At 44.8% G+C, this 16,371-nt stretch overlaps 1 protein-coding gene across 7 annotated transcripts in view; it reads right to left on the reverse strand.

The window, feature by feature from the left end:
• TASOR2 (transcription activation suppressor family member 2) overlaps positions 1-16,371 on the reverse strand; it is a 69,891-nt gene that overhangs the window by 22,388 nt on the left and 31,132 nt on the right. For all 7 annotated transcript variants that reach the window (XM_021065052.2, XM_084980564.1, XM_084980565.1 and 4 more), the window contains 6 exons: positions 15,891-15,991; positions 14,932-15,035; positions 10,548-10,620; positions 10,386-10,448; positions 4,665-5,384; positions 664-906 (listed from right to left, as the gene is read on the reverse strand). In XM_021065052.2, the coding sequence (XP_020920711.1) occupies positions 664-906; positions 4,665-5,384; positions 10,386-10,448; positions 10,548-10,620; positions 14,932-15,035; positions 15,891-15,991 (1,304 nt within the window). The remainder of the gene's footprint in view (positions 1-663; positions 907-4,664; positions 5,385-10,385; positions 10,449-10,547; positions 10,621-14,931; positions 15,036-15,890; positions 15,992-16,371) is intronic.

Consider the following 16,371-nt stretch of genomic DNA (forward strand, 5'->3'; position numbering starts at 1 on the left):
AGAGGAGAGACGAGTGCAGATCAGAGCATGAGGCCAGGCCTCCACGCAGACTTAGCCGAGCAGAGCCTGCACCGGGGAGGCGACTGCACAGGACTGAAAGCAGGCGTGGGGCCAGCAGGGTGGCCCCGAGTGCTGCTGCGCGGGAAGGCACATTGGGACACGACAGGAGGGAGACGTGGCCACGCGGTGAAGATCGCATTGTAACTGCCCGGAGAGACGGGCAGGCGTTTGGTACGGATGCCCGCGCTGCAGCCCGATGGGCCGCGGAGGGAGGTGACTGACGAGCTAGGTTACAGGAAAAACCAAGCTCACCGATGACACGTCACCCCAAGAAAACGACTCTATCTTTCCCCTGAATTCCACTAACTTTGAGATTCTTAACAAATCTAAAGATCGATGAGTGCCTCCTGAGATCAGACAGAAAACTGGCAGAGATTCAAGGGTACGAGGAAGGGAGAGGCCGCATCGCTCTGCCCGCCTCGCCCGCTCACAACCGGGCCGGGTCACCCGAACTGACGGCGTCTGAACCCAGGGCGACGGCGACAGCGACAGCGTGCCAGGTCTCGACCGCTGCCCGTCGTCTGAGGACACCACGCCGGCCTCGCGTAGGCCTCGCCGGGTCCCTCCGGCGGAGCTCACAGGTGCGGGAAGAGCGGCTCTTACCGGCGGGTGGCTGCCCACTGATTCGGGGATGCTCCTCGCCTTGCACCAGGCTGGCCCTCTGCTTTTGCGGCGATCTCCTCACGGGTGGCTCGGCCCTGGGAGCGGCTGTGACTGGCGATTTCTCTCGTCTCCTTGCCCTTTTAGCATTCGCTGCCACTGGAACATCTTCAGAAATGGGAGCGTCTTGGTTTTTCCTATCCGATTTGGCTGTCTGCACAAACTGCGCGGCCAGCACCTCAGCACCTTATGCAGAAAAGACACCACTTTTTAAGGGGTAGGGGCTCAGGTATTTATTGGCACAGTTTCTCCTTTTATTTCTTTTGTTTTGGGGGGTAACTTTAGTAATGCGGAATAAAATATAACATTGGGGGTATTTCATGAAAAGATTTTTTTTTTTTAACAGAGTTAGACGTTCTCACATAAATATAAAACTTGAACTTGCTCAATACGTGATGGGTTACATCTCTATCAGGTTTGGAAGAAAAATATCAGGGCAATAACCTTATAAAAACAAGGTTTTTAAAAAACTCCATAATCTCTGCTGACTGATGTGGCAGGTAAGGCTGAATATATGCTAGTTCACAGCACCGGGTGACAGAAAATTCAATTTACACAAATGCAACACAGCTCTCATAATCGCACTACAGAGAGGAGACGGGAGGTTCGCGGAGAGTCACCTTGCGCATTTTACTACCTAAATATCGAAGTCTAATACCACCTGAAAAATCATCTTTTAAGAGAAGACCAAGGAAGAAACACTGAAAAAAAGTCCTCATGTATTTAACGTCCCACAAACCTATGATAATTGCTTCTTTCTTGTGCAAAATGCTCTTCCTGCTCACAGGGAAGGAAGGAAACAGCCACAGGTGGAGGCACATGAGGATAACAACTGAAAACAACCTGCTCACATCACACAAAGAAAGTGTTTCAATCCTTTAAGAGTTAAAAAAAAGGTACTAAATGTGCCTTTTGAAAACTTTTTTCCCACTGACGTTTCATAATTTTAGTTGTTCCCATAAAAAAATTTAGTCCCAAAGATACATAAAATAATCACACACGAATGTCTGCAGATATTTTAAAATTCCATTATACAGAAAAAACTTTCTTTTTTTTTACAGCCACACCTCGGCATATGGAAGTTCCCAGGCCAGGGTTCCAACTGGAGCTGCAGCTGCTGGCCTACACCATAGCCACAGCAGCACTGGATCCAAGCCGCATCTGTGATCTACACTGGAGCTCGAGCCAACACCTGGATCTGTAATCCACTGAACAAGGCCAGGGATCGAACCTGCATCCTCAGAGAGACAATGGCAGGTTCTTAACTAACTGAACCATAATGGGAACTCTGAAAACACTTGTTTTGGTCTTTTGCCCTTTTTTTTTAGGGCCACACCCATGGCATATGGAGGTTCCCAGGCTAGGGGTCTAATTGGAGCCGTAGCCGCCAGCTTACACCACAGCCATAGCAACACCAGATCCGAGCCGAGTCTGCAACCTATACCACAACTCATGGCAAAACCAGATCCTTAACCCACTGAGTGAGGCCAGGGATCAAGCCCGCAACCTCATGGCTCCTAGTCGGATTTGTTTCCTGCTGTGCCATGACGGGAATTCCTGAAAACACCATTCTAATTGAGAACAGAAAACAAGATACTAAAGAGTTTAAAAACGTGATGGTTATTAGTGAAATGTAGAAAAGAGACCAATTTCATTTCATTCTTTTGGGAGCTAGAAAAACAAGTGATCTAAAAAAAAAACTAATGCATACCTCCCTGGCGTAATTATTTTCATCCCTATTAAAAGCAACAGAGAAGCATATTTTTGTTTACTCTTAGAATTAGACTTCTGATTCTGTACCAGTTACAACTTCCAAACTTTTAGCATAAAAAAGGGCAAAATATAAATTGAGCAGAAAAATAAAAATAAGGAGAGAAAAAGGAGTTCCCATTGTGGCGCAGCGGAAATGAATCTGACTAGGAACCATAAGGTTGTGGGTTCAGTCCCTGGCCTCACTCAGTGGGTTAAGGATCCGGCATTGCCGTGAGCTGTGGTGTAGGTCGCAGATGCAGCTCGGATCCCATGTTGCTATGGCTATGGTGTAGGCCGGCGGCTACAGCTCTGATTAGACCCCCTGGCATGGAAGTTCCATATGCCAAGGTGTGGCCCTAAAAAGCAAAAAAAAAAAAAAAAAAAGGAGAAAAAAGAAAATAAGACGAGATGCTCAGGACCAGGGGAAGAGCAACATCTGCACGGGCAGGAGTGGAACGTCTCCCACAGCCCAGGTGGGGGGACGAGGAGGAGACACAGGAACAACAGGTGACCCTGCAGGGACCGCTCTGCTTACGTGCCCCATCCAACATGTTTCTCAAACTGCCTGTAAGAATCCACAGGTGGACTGTGAAATAAGCGTGATGGGTGCAACTGGAATTCTTTGTTAAGTGAAACAGAACTGAAGAGAATCGGGTATGGTAAGTGTTTTTTGAAATTTTTGTTTCAGTGTGTGTAAATGTGTGGGTCCTGGACTATAACATAAAACATGGTGGTGGATGGGAGTTCCTGCTGTGGCCCGTCGGGATTGGCAGCGTCTCTGCAGTGCTGGGATGCAGGTTCGATTCCTGGCCCGACACAGGGGGTTAAGAATGTGGCATTGCCACAGCTGTAGTGTAGGTCTGATCCCTGGCCCATGTGCTGCGGGACAGCCAAAAAAGAAAGCAAAAACTGTAGTGGATGAAATTAAAAACCTTCCAGAGTTCTCCCGCGGCACAGTGGTTTAAGGATCTGGTATCGTCACTCCAACGGCTCGGGCTATTGCTGTGGTGCAAGTTTGATCCCCAGCCTGGCAATTTCCACGTGTTGTGGGTGCAGCCAAAAAACAAAAAATCTTTTTGAGAAACAGCGACAACATATATGCTGAATGATAATTTATTTACTAGTTTCACGTAAAATGGTTCATTTAGAGAAGAAACCCAAGACGGCTGGCCTGGCTTGGCAGGAAGCGAACAGCGGCAGTTACTGCTTCGCACCACCACTCCTTCCACCCACCCTCCACACACGCCCACCCCCACCCCAGGGCTAGAAATAACTCCCTGTTACCAACAGGGTAAAATCCTAACCACCTCGAACCCTGGGGCTCCACACACCTCCCGTGTTTCTTCTCTAGGCATCGGAATTTCTAAATTCAAAATACAGGTGGACCGGCGGATCGTTTCTGTGAGCGGCCAGACAGACCGTATTTTTGGTCACAACCGCTCACCTGTGCCGCCCAGGAAAGGAGCCAGAGACAGACGGCAGATGCTTAAGGGGCCCAGACTCTGGCCACCGTCTGCTTGCCCTTTCTCTAAAAGGTCAAAGAGCACGTGTTCCCTAGTTTTAAAGAAAACACACTACACGTCATCTGAGATGACTCTAAGCCAAGCTGTTGCCTGTGTTGTCTGCATCTGACTAACATTAAATGGCTCTGAGCGCCGATTCTCTGTGTTCGGGGCAAAAGAGCACCTGCGGAACTGTTTCCATGCACATGCCTTCAGGACACTGGGCAGTGCTTCAGGGGTCTGGAGCAGGACCCAGGCGGACCACTCTGAAAACTGACACACACAAAGGGTGAGCAATTCTGCCCCGGATGTTCCAGCTGGGGAGGGTCCAGGCATCTCCCCCTTAACAGGTATCACGTGGCCACCTGCTCTGAGCGTGCCTGAGTTCCGAGATCCTCTTCTTCCACTCTAACGCGTCCCAGGACAGCACAGAAGGTGGATGGCCTTATTTCTCCGGGGGGCACGAAAATAACTGAGCGATGGTTTGAGCAGTGACAAACAAGCTTTTGTCCTACTCCTTGATTTTCACCTGTTATCCAGACCAGTGCTTCTCAAACATGACCTGGAGAGCCCTCCTAGTGGTCACTGTCAAGCTACAGTCCAGGAGGAGCAGGCAGGAAATTAGAATTATTAGAACACAGCAGTTATTACTAACTGCTCACTTCAAAATCCACACAGACTGTGGCTTACCTCTTTTTCTTTTCTGAGGAAACTGTCCTTTGACTAACTGGAGAGTCGTGGGAGAGCCTGGACCCTTGCTGGCTCCCGCAGGAGTCCTTTTGGGGAAGGGGCGGCACAGGCTCACCCTTTTACTCTGCACTGTGGGCAGCGTGCTGGCCTTTCTCTTAGGCTGCACTCTCAGGTTTGATGCTGGACTCAGTGGGACCACAGCTCCTTGCCTGGCTTTAAACACCTCTTCAGAATTCTTCTCCGTTTCTGTTTCTTTTTTTACTTCTGTCTCTGAGTCGTGAAATTCAGGATCTGGAGTCATAGCTAAAGAAAATCCAGCATCGCAAATTCCATCTGAGATACAAGGAGACTGAGGACGCTCTGCCAATAAATCCAACGCAGTAGACACTTCCAAGATGTACCCACTAGGATCTGAAAAATAAGACTTCAGCTGACTCCAAGCCTCTAGAGGGCACTTTTCAGCTGGAGGAACCAAGTCGAAATCACTGGACACTTTGCCAAAGAACGCAGTCTCTTTAATTCCGTCCTGAGACGCAGCAGTCAATGCAGGACTTTTGTCCACCTTGTACAGTTCTTGGAAATTATGTTTGACTAATTTGTTTAGACAGATGTCTTTCTCAGTAAATGATTTCTTTGCTTCTAGCAGGGCACAATGAAGGGCAGGCAAAATAGGTATCACCTTCAATGAGAAGTCATCTTCAACCTTCAAGTCTTTCAGCCCTAAAATACATATACATATATTAAAAACCAGAAATTTGGTTTTCAAAAACATGCAGGAAAAAATGCTTTAGGTTACGAATTTATGGGATGGTTAAATATGATACAGTGTTTCAAATGGTAATCTACATGGCAGTTAATAGAAGAGTGACGGGTCCGCTTATATCTCCCTGTGTACAGAAACACACAGAGACCCAAAAACCATCATTTGGATGGAATTACCCGGTGAGAATGAAGAAGGCAGGTCTGCCTTCAGCTCCGTCTCATCTGACCAGGAGCCCAGGGTGAGCTCAACACACCAGCCTTTAGAGCTTGGCAGATTTGCTTTTTCATTCTCATTTTCTGCTTTTAAAATCTCTTATCTGTACCTTATATAATCTTTTAAGAAGATAACGAAAAGGTACAAACTTCCAGTTGTAAGGTAAATAAGTACTAGGTATATAATACACAACATGATAAAGATAATTCACCCTGCTGACATCATATATGAAAGTTGTTAAGAAAGAAAATCCTAGGAGTTCTCATCATGAGGAACCAAACTTTTTTCCATTTCTCTGATTTTTATCTATATGACACAATGGATGTTCACTAGACCTACTGTAGTAATTGTTTTATGATATACGTAAGTCAAATCATATGCTATAAACCTTAAATTTATACAGTGCTGTTTGTCAACTGCATCTCAATAAAACCAGAAGAGGAGTCCCATTGTGGCTCAGCAGAAACAAATCCAACTAGGAACCACGGAGGTTGCAGGTTTGATCCCTGGCCTCGGTCAGTGGGTTAAGGATCTGGCACTGCTGTGAGCTGCGGCATAAGTCACAGACTCAGCTCCGATCTGATGTGGCTGTGGCGAAGGCCACCAGCTGTAGCTCCAATTCAGCCCCTAGGCTGGGAACCTCCATGTGCCGCAGATGTGGCTCTAAAAAACAAAAAAGAGTTACAAGACAAACGACTGAACTAAAAAAATTAAAACCCTGGAGTTCCTGTTGTGAAACAGCAGAAACAAGTCTGACTCAGAACCATGAGGTTTTGGGTTCAATCCCTGGCCTTGCTCAGGGGGTTAAGGATCTGGCATTATTGTGAGCGGTGGTGTAGGTTGCAGATGCGGCTTGGATCTGATGTGGCTATGGCTCCAATTCGACCTCTAGCCTGAGAACCTCCATATGCGCAGGTGTGGCCCTAAAAATAAAAAATTAAAAGAATTAAAACTCTTAAGTAGGAGCTTCCGTCGTGGCGCAGTGGTTAACGAATCAGACTAGGAACCATGAGGTTGCGGGTTTGATCCCTGGCCTTGCTCAGTGGGTTGGGGATGCTGCATTGCCGTGAGCTGTGGTGTAGGTCCCAGATGGGGCTTGGATCCAGCGTTGCTATGGTTCTGGTGCAGGCCTGCAGCAACAGCTCTGATTCGACCCCTAGCCTGGGAACCTCCATATGCCATGGGTATGGCCCTAGCAAAGACAAAAAACAAAAACAAAAACAAAAAACACCCCTTAAGTAACACCCAAGTCTCATGATAAATACTGGTGTACATTTCATTACATTCTCTATCAGATGAAATTTAAAAATTTTTAATATTAAGTAACTAGGCTGATTAGTCTGTTTTACTTTTTCTCCCTGGTTCACTATTTGACTGAAATGCTAATTTTTCAGCAAGTCAATAACCTAAAGGAAAACAGTAAGGGGAAAAAAGAGAGTCAGGTTACTGAGAAGTAGGTAATAAAATCCTAGAAAACGCAGGAGCTGTCAGTAATAAAACCCCACAGATAATAAAGACCTTTGGTGCCTACTAAACTGAAGTACGAAGTACACTATTCTTTTTTTTAAAGAAAAAGTTTAGTGCAAAATTAAGAAACACCAAAAAAAACCCAAAACAAAACAAAACAAAAAAAAAACCCACAACCAAAAAACAGGAGTTCCACTGTGGCTCAGTGGATTAAGAACCTGACATAGTCCTCAAGAGGGTTCAATCCCTGGCCGTGCTCAGCAGGTTAAGGATCCAGTGTTGCTGCAAGCAGTGGCTCAGGTCACAGACACGGCTCAGATCCCGAGTTGCTGTGGCGGAGGCCTCAGCTGCAGCTCCAATTCGACCCCCGGCCTGGGGACCTCCAAACGCCACAGGTGCAGCCATGTGAATACATATGTACTCAAGCAAACATCGGGACAAGAATGGCAATTAAAATAGGAAAATGTGGCTGGGCACTAAAATAAAAATTCCTTTCTCGGCAGTTCATTTAAAAAGTAACAACGGTAGCTTATCTTTTCCTTTGGCTTAGGGTTTCCTTTGCTGTGCAGAAACTTCCACGTTTACTGAAGTTCCAGCTGTTCATTGTTTGTTTTTACGGTCATGACTCTAGGAGGTGGATCTGAGAAGATGCTGCTGTCGTTTAAGTCGGACAGTGTTTGGCCTACGTTTTCCTCTAAGAGTTTTATGGTATCTGGTCTTGCATCTAGGTCTTTAATCCACTTGAGTTTATTTTTGTGTATGGTGTTAGGAAGTGTTCTCAATTCATTCTTTTCCATGCGGCTGTCCAGTTTTCCCAGCACCACTTATGGAACAGGCGATTAAAAGGAACGAAATCCCGGCATCTACAGCCACACGGATGGACCTAGAAATGATCATGCCCAGTGAGGCCAGCCAGACGGTCAGACGCCGACGTCAGATGCTCTCACTGACATGTGGAATCTGCAAAAAGCACACGACGACCTTCTTTGCAGATCAGATGCTGACTCACAGACTGTGAAAAACTTATGGTTTCCAAAATGGACAGGTAGGGGGTGGGGGGATGCACTGAGGCTTTGGGATGGAAACGCTGTAAAATTTGGTTGTGATGACTGGTGTACAACCATAAATGTAATAAAAGTAAGTAATTAAAAAAACCAAGAAGAACAAATAAAATAAAAAGTAACAACGGAGTTCCTGTCATGGCTCAGCAGAAATTAATCCAACTAGTATCTGTGAGGATGCAGATTCAATCCCTGGCTTCACTCAGTGGCCTAAGGATCCAGCGTTGCCGTGAGCTGTGGTGTAGGTCACAGATGTGGCTCAGATTTCACATTGCTGTGGCTGTGGAGTAGGCTGGCAGCTGTAGCTCCAATTCAACCCCTAGCCTGGGAACCTCCGTATGCCGTAGGTGAGGCCCTAAAAAGGCGAAAAAAAAAAAAAAATTACATAAATTTTTACAAAAGTAACAGGGACAAATAAAATTTAAAAAGTTCTTATGTACTATGAACACATCACAAGCAAGTAGTGTTTTTCTAGACTACTACATTATTTCAAGAATTTGGGAAGACAAAACTCAGAATGACTTGTAAAAGGCTCCTGGTAAATCTCAGAAAAGAACTTTTTACGCCTGCTGACCAGAGTCACGCAATTTAAAACAAAGAATCACAGCACTGAACATGTCTGAGTGACCAGAAATAGAACGTGTCTTAAGAGCAGCCAGAGGAGGCTGTGAACATTAAACACAACACTCCGATGTTTATTCAAAAAGAAATCCCAGGCCGCTCAACAGCGAAGGCCCGGGAACTCTGGTTTCTTATCCACCTAAGACGAGGCGTGTAAGGACAGAACCAGGAGCCAGAGCGAGGGCAGGTGCTTGCCCTCACGCAAGTCTGAGTCTCAGTCTCCTCATCTTTGAAGCCGTCCTAATAAAAACACCTATCGTAAGGGCTGCTGAATCAATGGTATCTAGCAGAATACTGACACAGCAAGTGCTTGAAAAGCGTAAGCAGCTGTTGCCATGTTATTATGATCAGTGATGTTATACTTATTCCAAAGAAGTGATACCAGAGAAAGTACAGTTCTCTGTTTTGAGTAGCTAAATGCAATTTAAAAATATCAATTGAAAAAAATTTTTGAGTGGCATAACTAATAAGAAAATACATACTAAAAAAACATTGCTTTCACTTGAAAAAAAAGTTGCATTGGTTGTAGCTTTATAAAAAATATGTAAATTATGTTTAAACATACAAGAGTGTGATTATAAAGCAATGAGGGAAATTTCCTCATACTTTCATTTATTTATTTGCTCAGCAAACATTTATCATTTTTTAGGTGCCAGGCAGTAGGGATACAGCAGAATACAGGAAAGCCTGGCCTTAAATGAACTAATTACGAGGAGCTACCATCGTGGCTCGGCGGGTTACAAACCCAACGAGTATCCATGAGGATGTGGGTTTGATCCCTGGCCTTGCTCAGTGGGTTAAGGATCTGGCGTTGCCTTGAGATGCAGCATAGATCGAAGACCCAGCTCAGATCCTGAGTTGCTGTGGCTGTGGTGTAGGCTGGCAGCTACCTCCTATTCAACCCCTAGCCTGGGAACCTCCATATGCTGCGGGTGCGGCCCTAAAAAGCAAAAACAAAACAAAACAAAACTCAACTCATCACAAAAATAATACTTCAGTTCTACTGGTGATAAGCCTAGGGGCCCTCGCTGAAGAGGGTGAAGGGAACCAGCAAAGTGATGTTTAGGCCGACACCTGACAGCCACGGGTAAGGGACCCTATCAGTGCTTCCCTGATTGTACTCATCACCTCCCTCGACCAGAGCCTCTGTAGCGGTCGTTTCCTAACTGCCCTCCGAAATTCTCGCACCAGAGATACCTATCTGCATACTGCAGGAGCAGTATCCTTGTCCCTGACAGGCGATGCCTGTCCTGGGGGGCCATCGTCTCCCGACTGGGGGGAGCAGACAGCAGCCCACGTAGAGGGACGCGCCTCTGTGGAGACCTTGCGTCCTACTGACACGGAGCCTGGGAGAAAAGCAGCCCCTGGCTGTTGTTCAGCAAGCAGCAGATGCATCCAGTGTGGACACGCTGAATGTGAGGACATCTGAGACAGCTAAGTGGAAAGAACTGTCAGTAGGCAGGCGGCTATCTGAGTGTGGGGAAGACAGGAAGGGGTGAACCTACAAAGAACGGAGAGAAGGAAGAAAGCTGTTCTAAGAAAGACGCGGACTGAGAGACAGCCAGAGGCGCGGGACGGCGAGCGCTGGGCCCTTACCTGCTGGCGCGGATGAATGGCAGAGATGCAGCCCTCGCAGGCCCGCCTGCTCCTCTCCAAGATCTAGAGGGAATGTCCAGCAGAAGAAAAGTCAGGTTGCTGATCTTACAAAGTAAAAGTAAACACAGTGAAAAATACTCTTTTTAAAAAAGTTGTCCTTACTTGTTTCCGCTATTAAGGCTGATGACGTAAGTAAAATGAAAAACTCTCGATCTTCTAAGCATTTGATGATTGCCTTAAACATAAAAAAGCAAGAGAGACGTTTCAATTGCTCTTCTCCCTCTACCACATTCTTCAATGATTTTTAAGCTCAGGAAAAGTTTAAAAAAAAAAATTCGTTAAAAATGGCTGCACCTGCAGCATATGCAAGTTCCCAGGCCAGAGGTTGAGTCCTTACCATTGAGCCACAATGGGAACTCCAAAAAAAAAAAAAAATTCTTGAAATGCTAGTATTTTGGGAATCAGGGCAATTATGTCCCCGATATCAGAAAGAGCAAGCTCCTCGGCACTCAAACAACCTTGGCCTTGTCAGGGCCACAGATAGTAACAAGTAACTGGACTGTCATGGGTTAGTTTTAGGAGATGGTCAACTACGTAACTAATCAATCAGAAACGACTTTCATTTTTTTCACTGACACGTTTCACACCACTAAGTAGCTGCTCTGTTTCCATTTAGCCACTACAAATTCAAGGTCAATCATACCTATGCTTAATGTGAATCATACTTATGCTAAGCTCATGTTAACACAAAAAATGTCAGAGAATCCTGGAACTAGAAAACCTGAAGGATATCATCTATTAAAGGCATCCTTTCTATAGCATCCTAAGTGACATAGAATAATAGTAAATAACATCTAATTATGTCCCCTAGTAAGAGGAAATGCAGACGGAAAGAAATTCTCTTTTCCTCCCACCAGTCTTCAGCGGAGTTTTGAAGTCATCTAAAAGCTGTCATTTGAAATCATAATGATAACGGTTCTTCTTTCCCATTATTCACCATTTCACAAGCCTACATACCCATAACAAAGATAAAATTCAATGTTCATGCAGTAATTTTCCAGTTAGAAAAACTGAATAAAATATATCACTTTTTAGAATAAACTGATAAAACATATTACAAAAATTGATAGGTCATAAGCCCAAAATACGATACATCAATAAACTATTCAGTAACAACTCAAGTATGAGAAAAAGACTTCCTGTCCAATTATTTATCAGAACTAAGTTACGAGCCTGTCACTTGCTCACAGGAACAATCACTCCTGTGTCTCCACATTTTCTATCGCAGCCCCTTATGCATTTGTTGGTTTATATCTCCGTCTCCTCCACAGTCTTTTTAGCTCCTTGATGGCAGGGGCTATTTTTTATCTTTGCTCCTGGCACATAGGAAGCACTCAAGAAACCATCACTGAATAAACATACCAATAGTTATGTACGTCCACAGCTCTGATATTTATCAGCAAACAGGTGTAATACTTGTTTTATTTTTCTCATCGGTGAAAAAGGTAAAAGTGACAATAATTAGCCACATTATTCTGCATTTTAGTTTTGTAATATAGATAAAAGTAAAATCCCTGTCTCTGCTAAAAACTACACACTTCTATATTCCCAAAAATGTGCAAATAAAACAAATATGTAGTCTGTTATTTAGTCTCTCAAATCATGTGCGGAAAGGGCTAAACTTCCTATTTTAACCTCTGTGGGGAAAATTATAGAATCTTTGGAATTTCAATCTACTTCCGGCCTCTTTCATTTACACATGAAAAACACAGCCATGCAAATCCTTAACACCTTTTTAAAAGGAGACCTTGCACTGTACTGCTCTTGAAGGCCAGTGTTCTAGGTATGAAAGGCATTTACTGCTTGGCTACCACACACCAGGCACCAAGATGCCAAAGATGCTTAGACATGATACCTGCCCTCAAGGAGCTCAATGTCTAGGTGGGGAGACTGAGACTAAATTATTCATGGAGTTCCCATTGTGGCTCAGCAGGTTAAGGGCCTGACTTGTCTCCATGAGGATGCAAGTTCAATCCCTGGCCTTGCTCAGTGGGTTAAGGATCTAGCATTGCTGCAAGCTGAGGCACAGGTCTCAGATCCAGTGTTGCTGTGGCTGTAGCATATGTCTCGGCTACAGCTCTGATTCAACCCCTAGACTCAGAACTGCAATAAGCTGCAGGTGAGGCTATAAAAGGGGGGAAAAAAGATCATTCCTAATAAAACAAGGCAGGAAAAGAAGCAGGAGTACTGAGAGGGAAGAACCTTATAGGATAGGGAGTTTACATACGTCATTATCATTAATACAGGCTATGAATTAGCCTGGGCCCTGAGGCCCCTGAGTTCAAGACCAGATGCCCGCCCAAGTAAAGCCCTTTACCACTACATTTTTTGAAAACACCTTTGAACTTTCTCCTTTTAAAATTTCCAAATAGAAAATGAACTACTTCAGAAACACACGGCCTATAATCCGAATCGACATTCAGGGTTATCTGCTCAGCATTTGACTGGCCCCCTGCACCTTCTCACTGCAGAATGGGGGCACTGAGCTTACACTCCAGCCCAGTTCTGGAAGGTGGGCTCTGAGCGGCCTAAGCTAACCAGGGTGGGCCCTTCCCTTTACAGTTACTGGCTGGGAGATGTGCAGGTGAGGGGTCTGGCCTGAGGACACACGCCAAGGTTTGGAGGAGGGGTTCTCTCTGGAAGCAGAAAGGAAGCATGCAGCCCTGATGAGCCTAGGACAGAACTGCTGCATGGAGACAGGAGAGGCGGGCCTAAGAGAGAAGGGGACCTAGGCCTATACCAATTTTGTACCGTGTGAGACAGTCTGGGTTTCTGCTACATGCAACTCAAAGCCTCTTCCTGACGCCACCCCCAAGGCCGCCGACCTAGCCCATTCAATGCACTGGTTTCATGCCACCTGCGACGGGGACAGTCTGCCCTGCCACTCAAGGGCGCAGACTTTGGTCACTTCCCTCCCTTCTACCGTGTTCTCTGGGATGTTTGGGACTCTCTACAGGATCAGCACCGACTCCTTATCATACTCGGAGGGCCCTGGAGAACGTAGCGTGGAGAAGTCTTTGAATTGTTATCCATTTCTTAGTAAAGTCTTACTTTTCCACGTTATGAAAACAAGAGAAGCAGCGATTTTTCTTTCCTTATAAACTTATATGTTTACAAAGGCCACTTTTTTTTTTCTTTTGGTCACACAACATATCCAAGTTCCCAGGCCAGAGACTGAATCTGAGCCGCAGCTGTGAGCTATGCCACAGCTGTGGCCATTCTGTATCTTTAACCTACTGCACTGGGCTGGGGATTGAACCTGAGCCTCAACTGCAACCTGAACCACTGCAAAGACAATGCCAGATCCTTAACCCATTCTGCCACAGTGGGAACTCCTGACAAAGGCCACTTTTAAAGAAGTATCTCATGAATGGCCATTTGATTAGCATGGAAATACTACACATCTACTCAATTCTTCTGTCATAGAACAACAAAAAAGAATCTGAGAAAAACTGTCTTCCTATTCTTTTTTTTTTTGCCTTTTTTTTTTCCTCTAGGGCCACTCTCGCGGCATATGGAGGTTCCCAGGCTAGGGGTCTAATCAGAGCTGTAGCCACCGGCCTACACCACAGCCACAGCAACGTGGGATACGAGTCATGACTGCAACCTACACCACAGCTCACGGCAACACTGGATCCCCAACCCACTGAGCAAGGCCAGGGTGGAACCCACAACCTCATGGTTCCCAGTCCAATTCGTTAACCACTGCGCCATGACGGGAACTCCTGTCTTCCTATTCTTAAAGCCAGGAGTATGAACCGACCAGTGAGACAAAGAAGTAAACTAAAATACAAAGGGGGGAGTTCCCACTGTGGCTCAGGGGGTTAAGAATCTGACTAGTATCCATGAGGATTCGGGTTTGATCCCTGACCTCGCTCAGTGGGTTAAGGATCCAGCACTGCCACAAGCTGCAGCATAGGTCGAAGATGTGGCTCAGGTCCCACATTGCTATGGCTGTGGTGTAGGCCAGCAGCTGCAGCTCCAATTCAACCCCTAGCCTGGGAACTTTCATATGCCACAGGGTGGCCCTAAAAAACAAAACAAAGCATAACAAAACCAAAAAAAAAGGGGATGAAAATGTCAACCCATAAATATGTCAATAAATATCAAATGATAAAAATCCTGTCTCAGTGGTTAATGAATCCAACTTAGGAACCATGAGGTTGCGGGTTCGATCCCTGGCCTCGCTCAGTGGGTTAAGGATCCCACGCTGCCACGAGCTATGGTGTAGGTCACACACGTGGCTTGGATCTGGTGTTGCTATGGCTGTGTGTAGGTCGGCAGCTGCAGCTCCAATTCAACCCCCAGCCTGGGAACTTCCATACGCCGAGGGTGTGGCCCTAAAGAAACAACGACAAAAAAAACCACAAAACTTTTTTTAACAACCCAAAACAATACAATCTAGGCAGAGCCAACTAATAATTAGATATTGATTTTTCAATTTAAGGGAAAAATAATAATTGCATTTTAAATGGATGATTCTTACCAATTGCTCCCTTTTAATGTATTCTGTGAGTTTATCTACTCCCCCCCCTTGTTTGTTTGATAGTTCCACCTCGTACATACTGAAGCACATATCTTGGCAACAGACTGTGGAGAAAATCAGAAAAATGGAACATTTCTTATTTTAAAATGCTATTTTTTAAAATAACCGATTTATTCATTTTATATGTTAAAAAGATAAGAGAAGAACTAGGAATACTATTCAAAGAACATTTGTCATTCAATCCTCTTGGTTATAAAACTCCTTAATAAAGAGTTATTGCATACAGCATTTAAAAACAATGCTTTTATTTATACTGACACTACTATAAGATTAACAAGACAAACACTATATAATAAAAACACTAACATCCCATGAATTAATCTAAATGACCAAGAAATATCCTTCTCATGTTTTCTGCATTGTTTTCTTGATTTAAAAGCACATACATCTGACCCCTGAACACCTCTCCCGCAACCCCTGTGCAGTCAGAATTTCAGCTCCAACACCGCAGTTGCCCCGCGGTGAACCACTAGGCAGAGCTCCCCTGTGTGACACTGTAACACGCAGTGCTGAAAAAACCCGCCTTAGATGGACACAGGCAGTTCGAGCCTATGTTGTTCCAGGATCAACATATGTAAATACGTAAAAACAAACCGCTGCTCTCCCTGGAAGGAATATATTTCTAAGCATATCTCTGTTTGCTTAACTCCTTCAATTCTATATTAAAGCTCGTCTTTGCCATGTCAAGTGAAACTACCTTCCATTATTTCTAGCTGGCCTCTCAGGAAGCGAATCCCACAGTAATCCCCCAATTTCCACAAAGACCCTCTGAAAATCACTTAAGTTAGGGAGGACAAAAGTAAGAGAGAGTGTGTGCGTGCGCGTGTGCATGAAAGAGCGAGTGGAAAATAACTGGAAAAGGCTCAGGACATGCAGGGTGCCGCTACATTTGAACAGACCTTTGTGCTCCAAGTAATTCTGTTTTCTAAAAGCAGCTTCTGGTAGTGTTTTTTTCAAAGATGACACTTTCATTACGTATCTAAAATCCAGTTCATGCGGTCTAAAAAACAAAATAGGATCATGTCATATAATAAACACTGAAACCATGGTGTCATGATTTTTGGTTTTCTAACATAAATGCCAACAAAAATATTAGAACCAAATTAATCTATAAGCTCCAGGTCTAATAATGTACATGTTTATAAATATTACAGATTTTGTAATATACGACTTCATAAACCATGGTCTGTAAACACGTTCACATTTTCTGAATACATGCCTTTTGGTTATAACTGAAACACCCATATGTGTGGCAGAATTCTGCATACTGGAATAAGAATTTCCCAAAAATTATGCTATGTGAGTGTTGGCAACTTCTCCCAGGCAACGCCACCGAGGGAAGCACACCAGACGCGCATCTTGCACCCCGACCACCTCTCC

This window comes from Sus scrofa, chromosome 10 (genome assembly GCF_054392235.1).
Source record: "Sus scrofa isolate SSC_HxYL_T2T_F1_AM1 chromosome 10, Sscrofa_HxYL_maternal_Yorkshire_Landrace_v2.0, whole genome shotgun sequence".
Lineage (NCBI taxonomy): Eukaryota > Metazoa > Chordata > Mammalia > Artiodactyla > Suidae > Sus > Sus scrofa.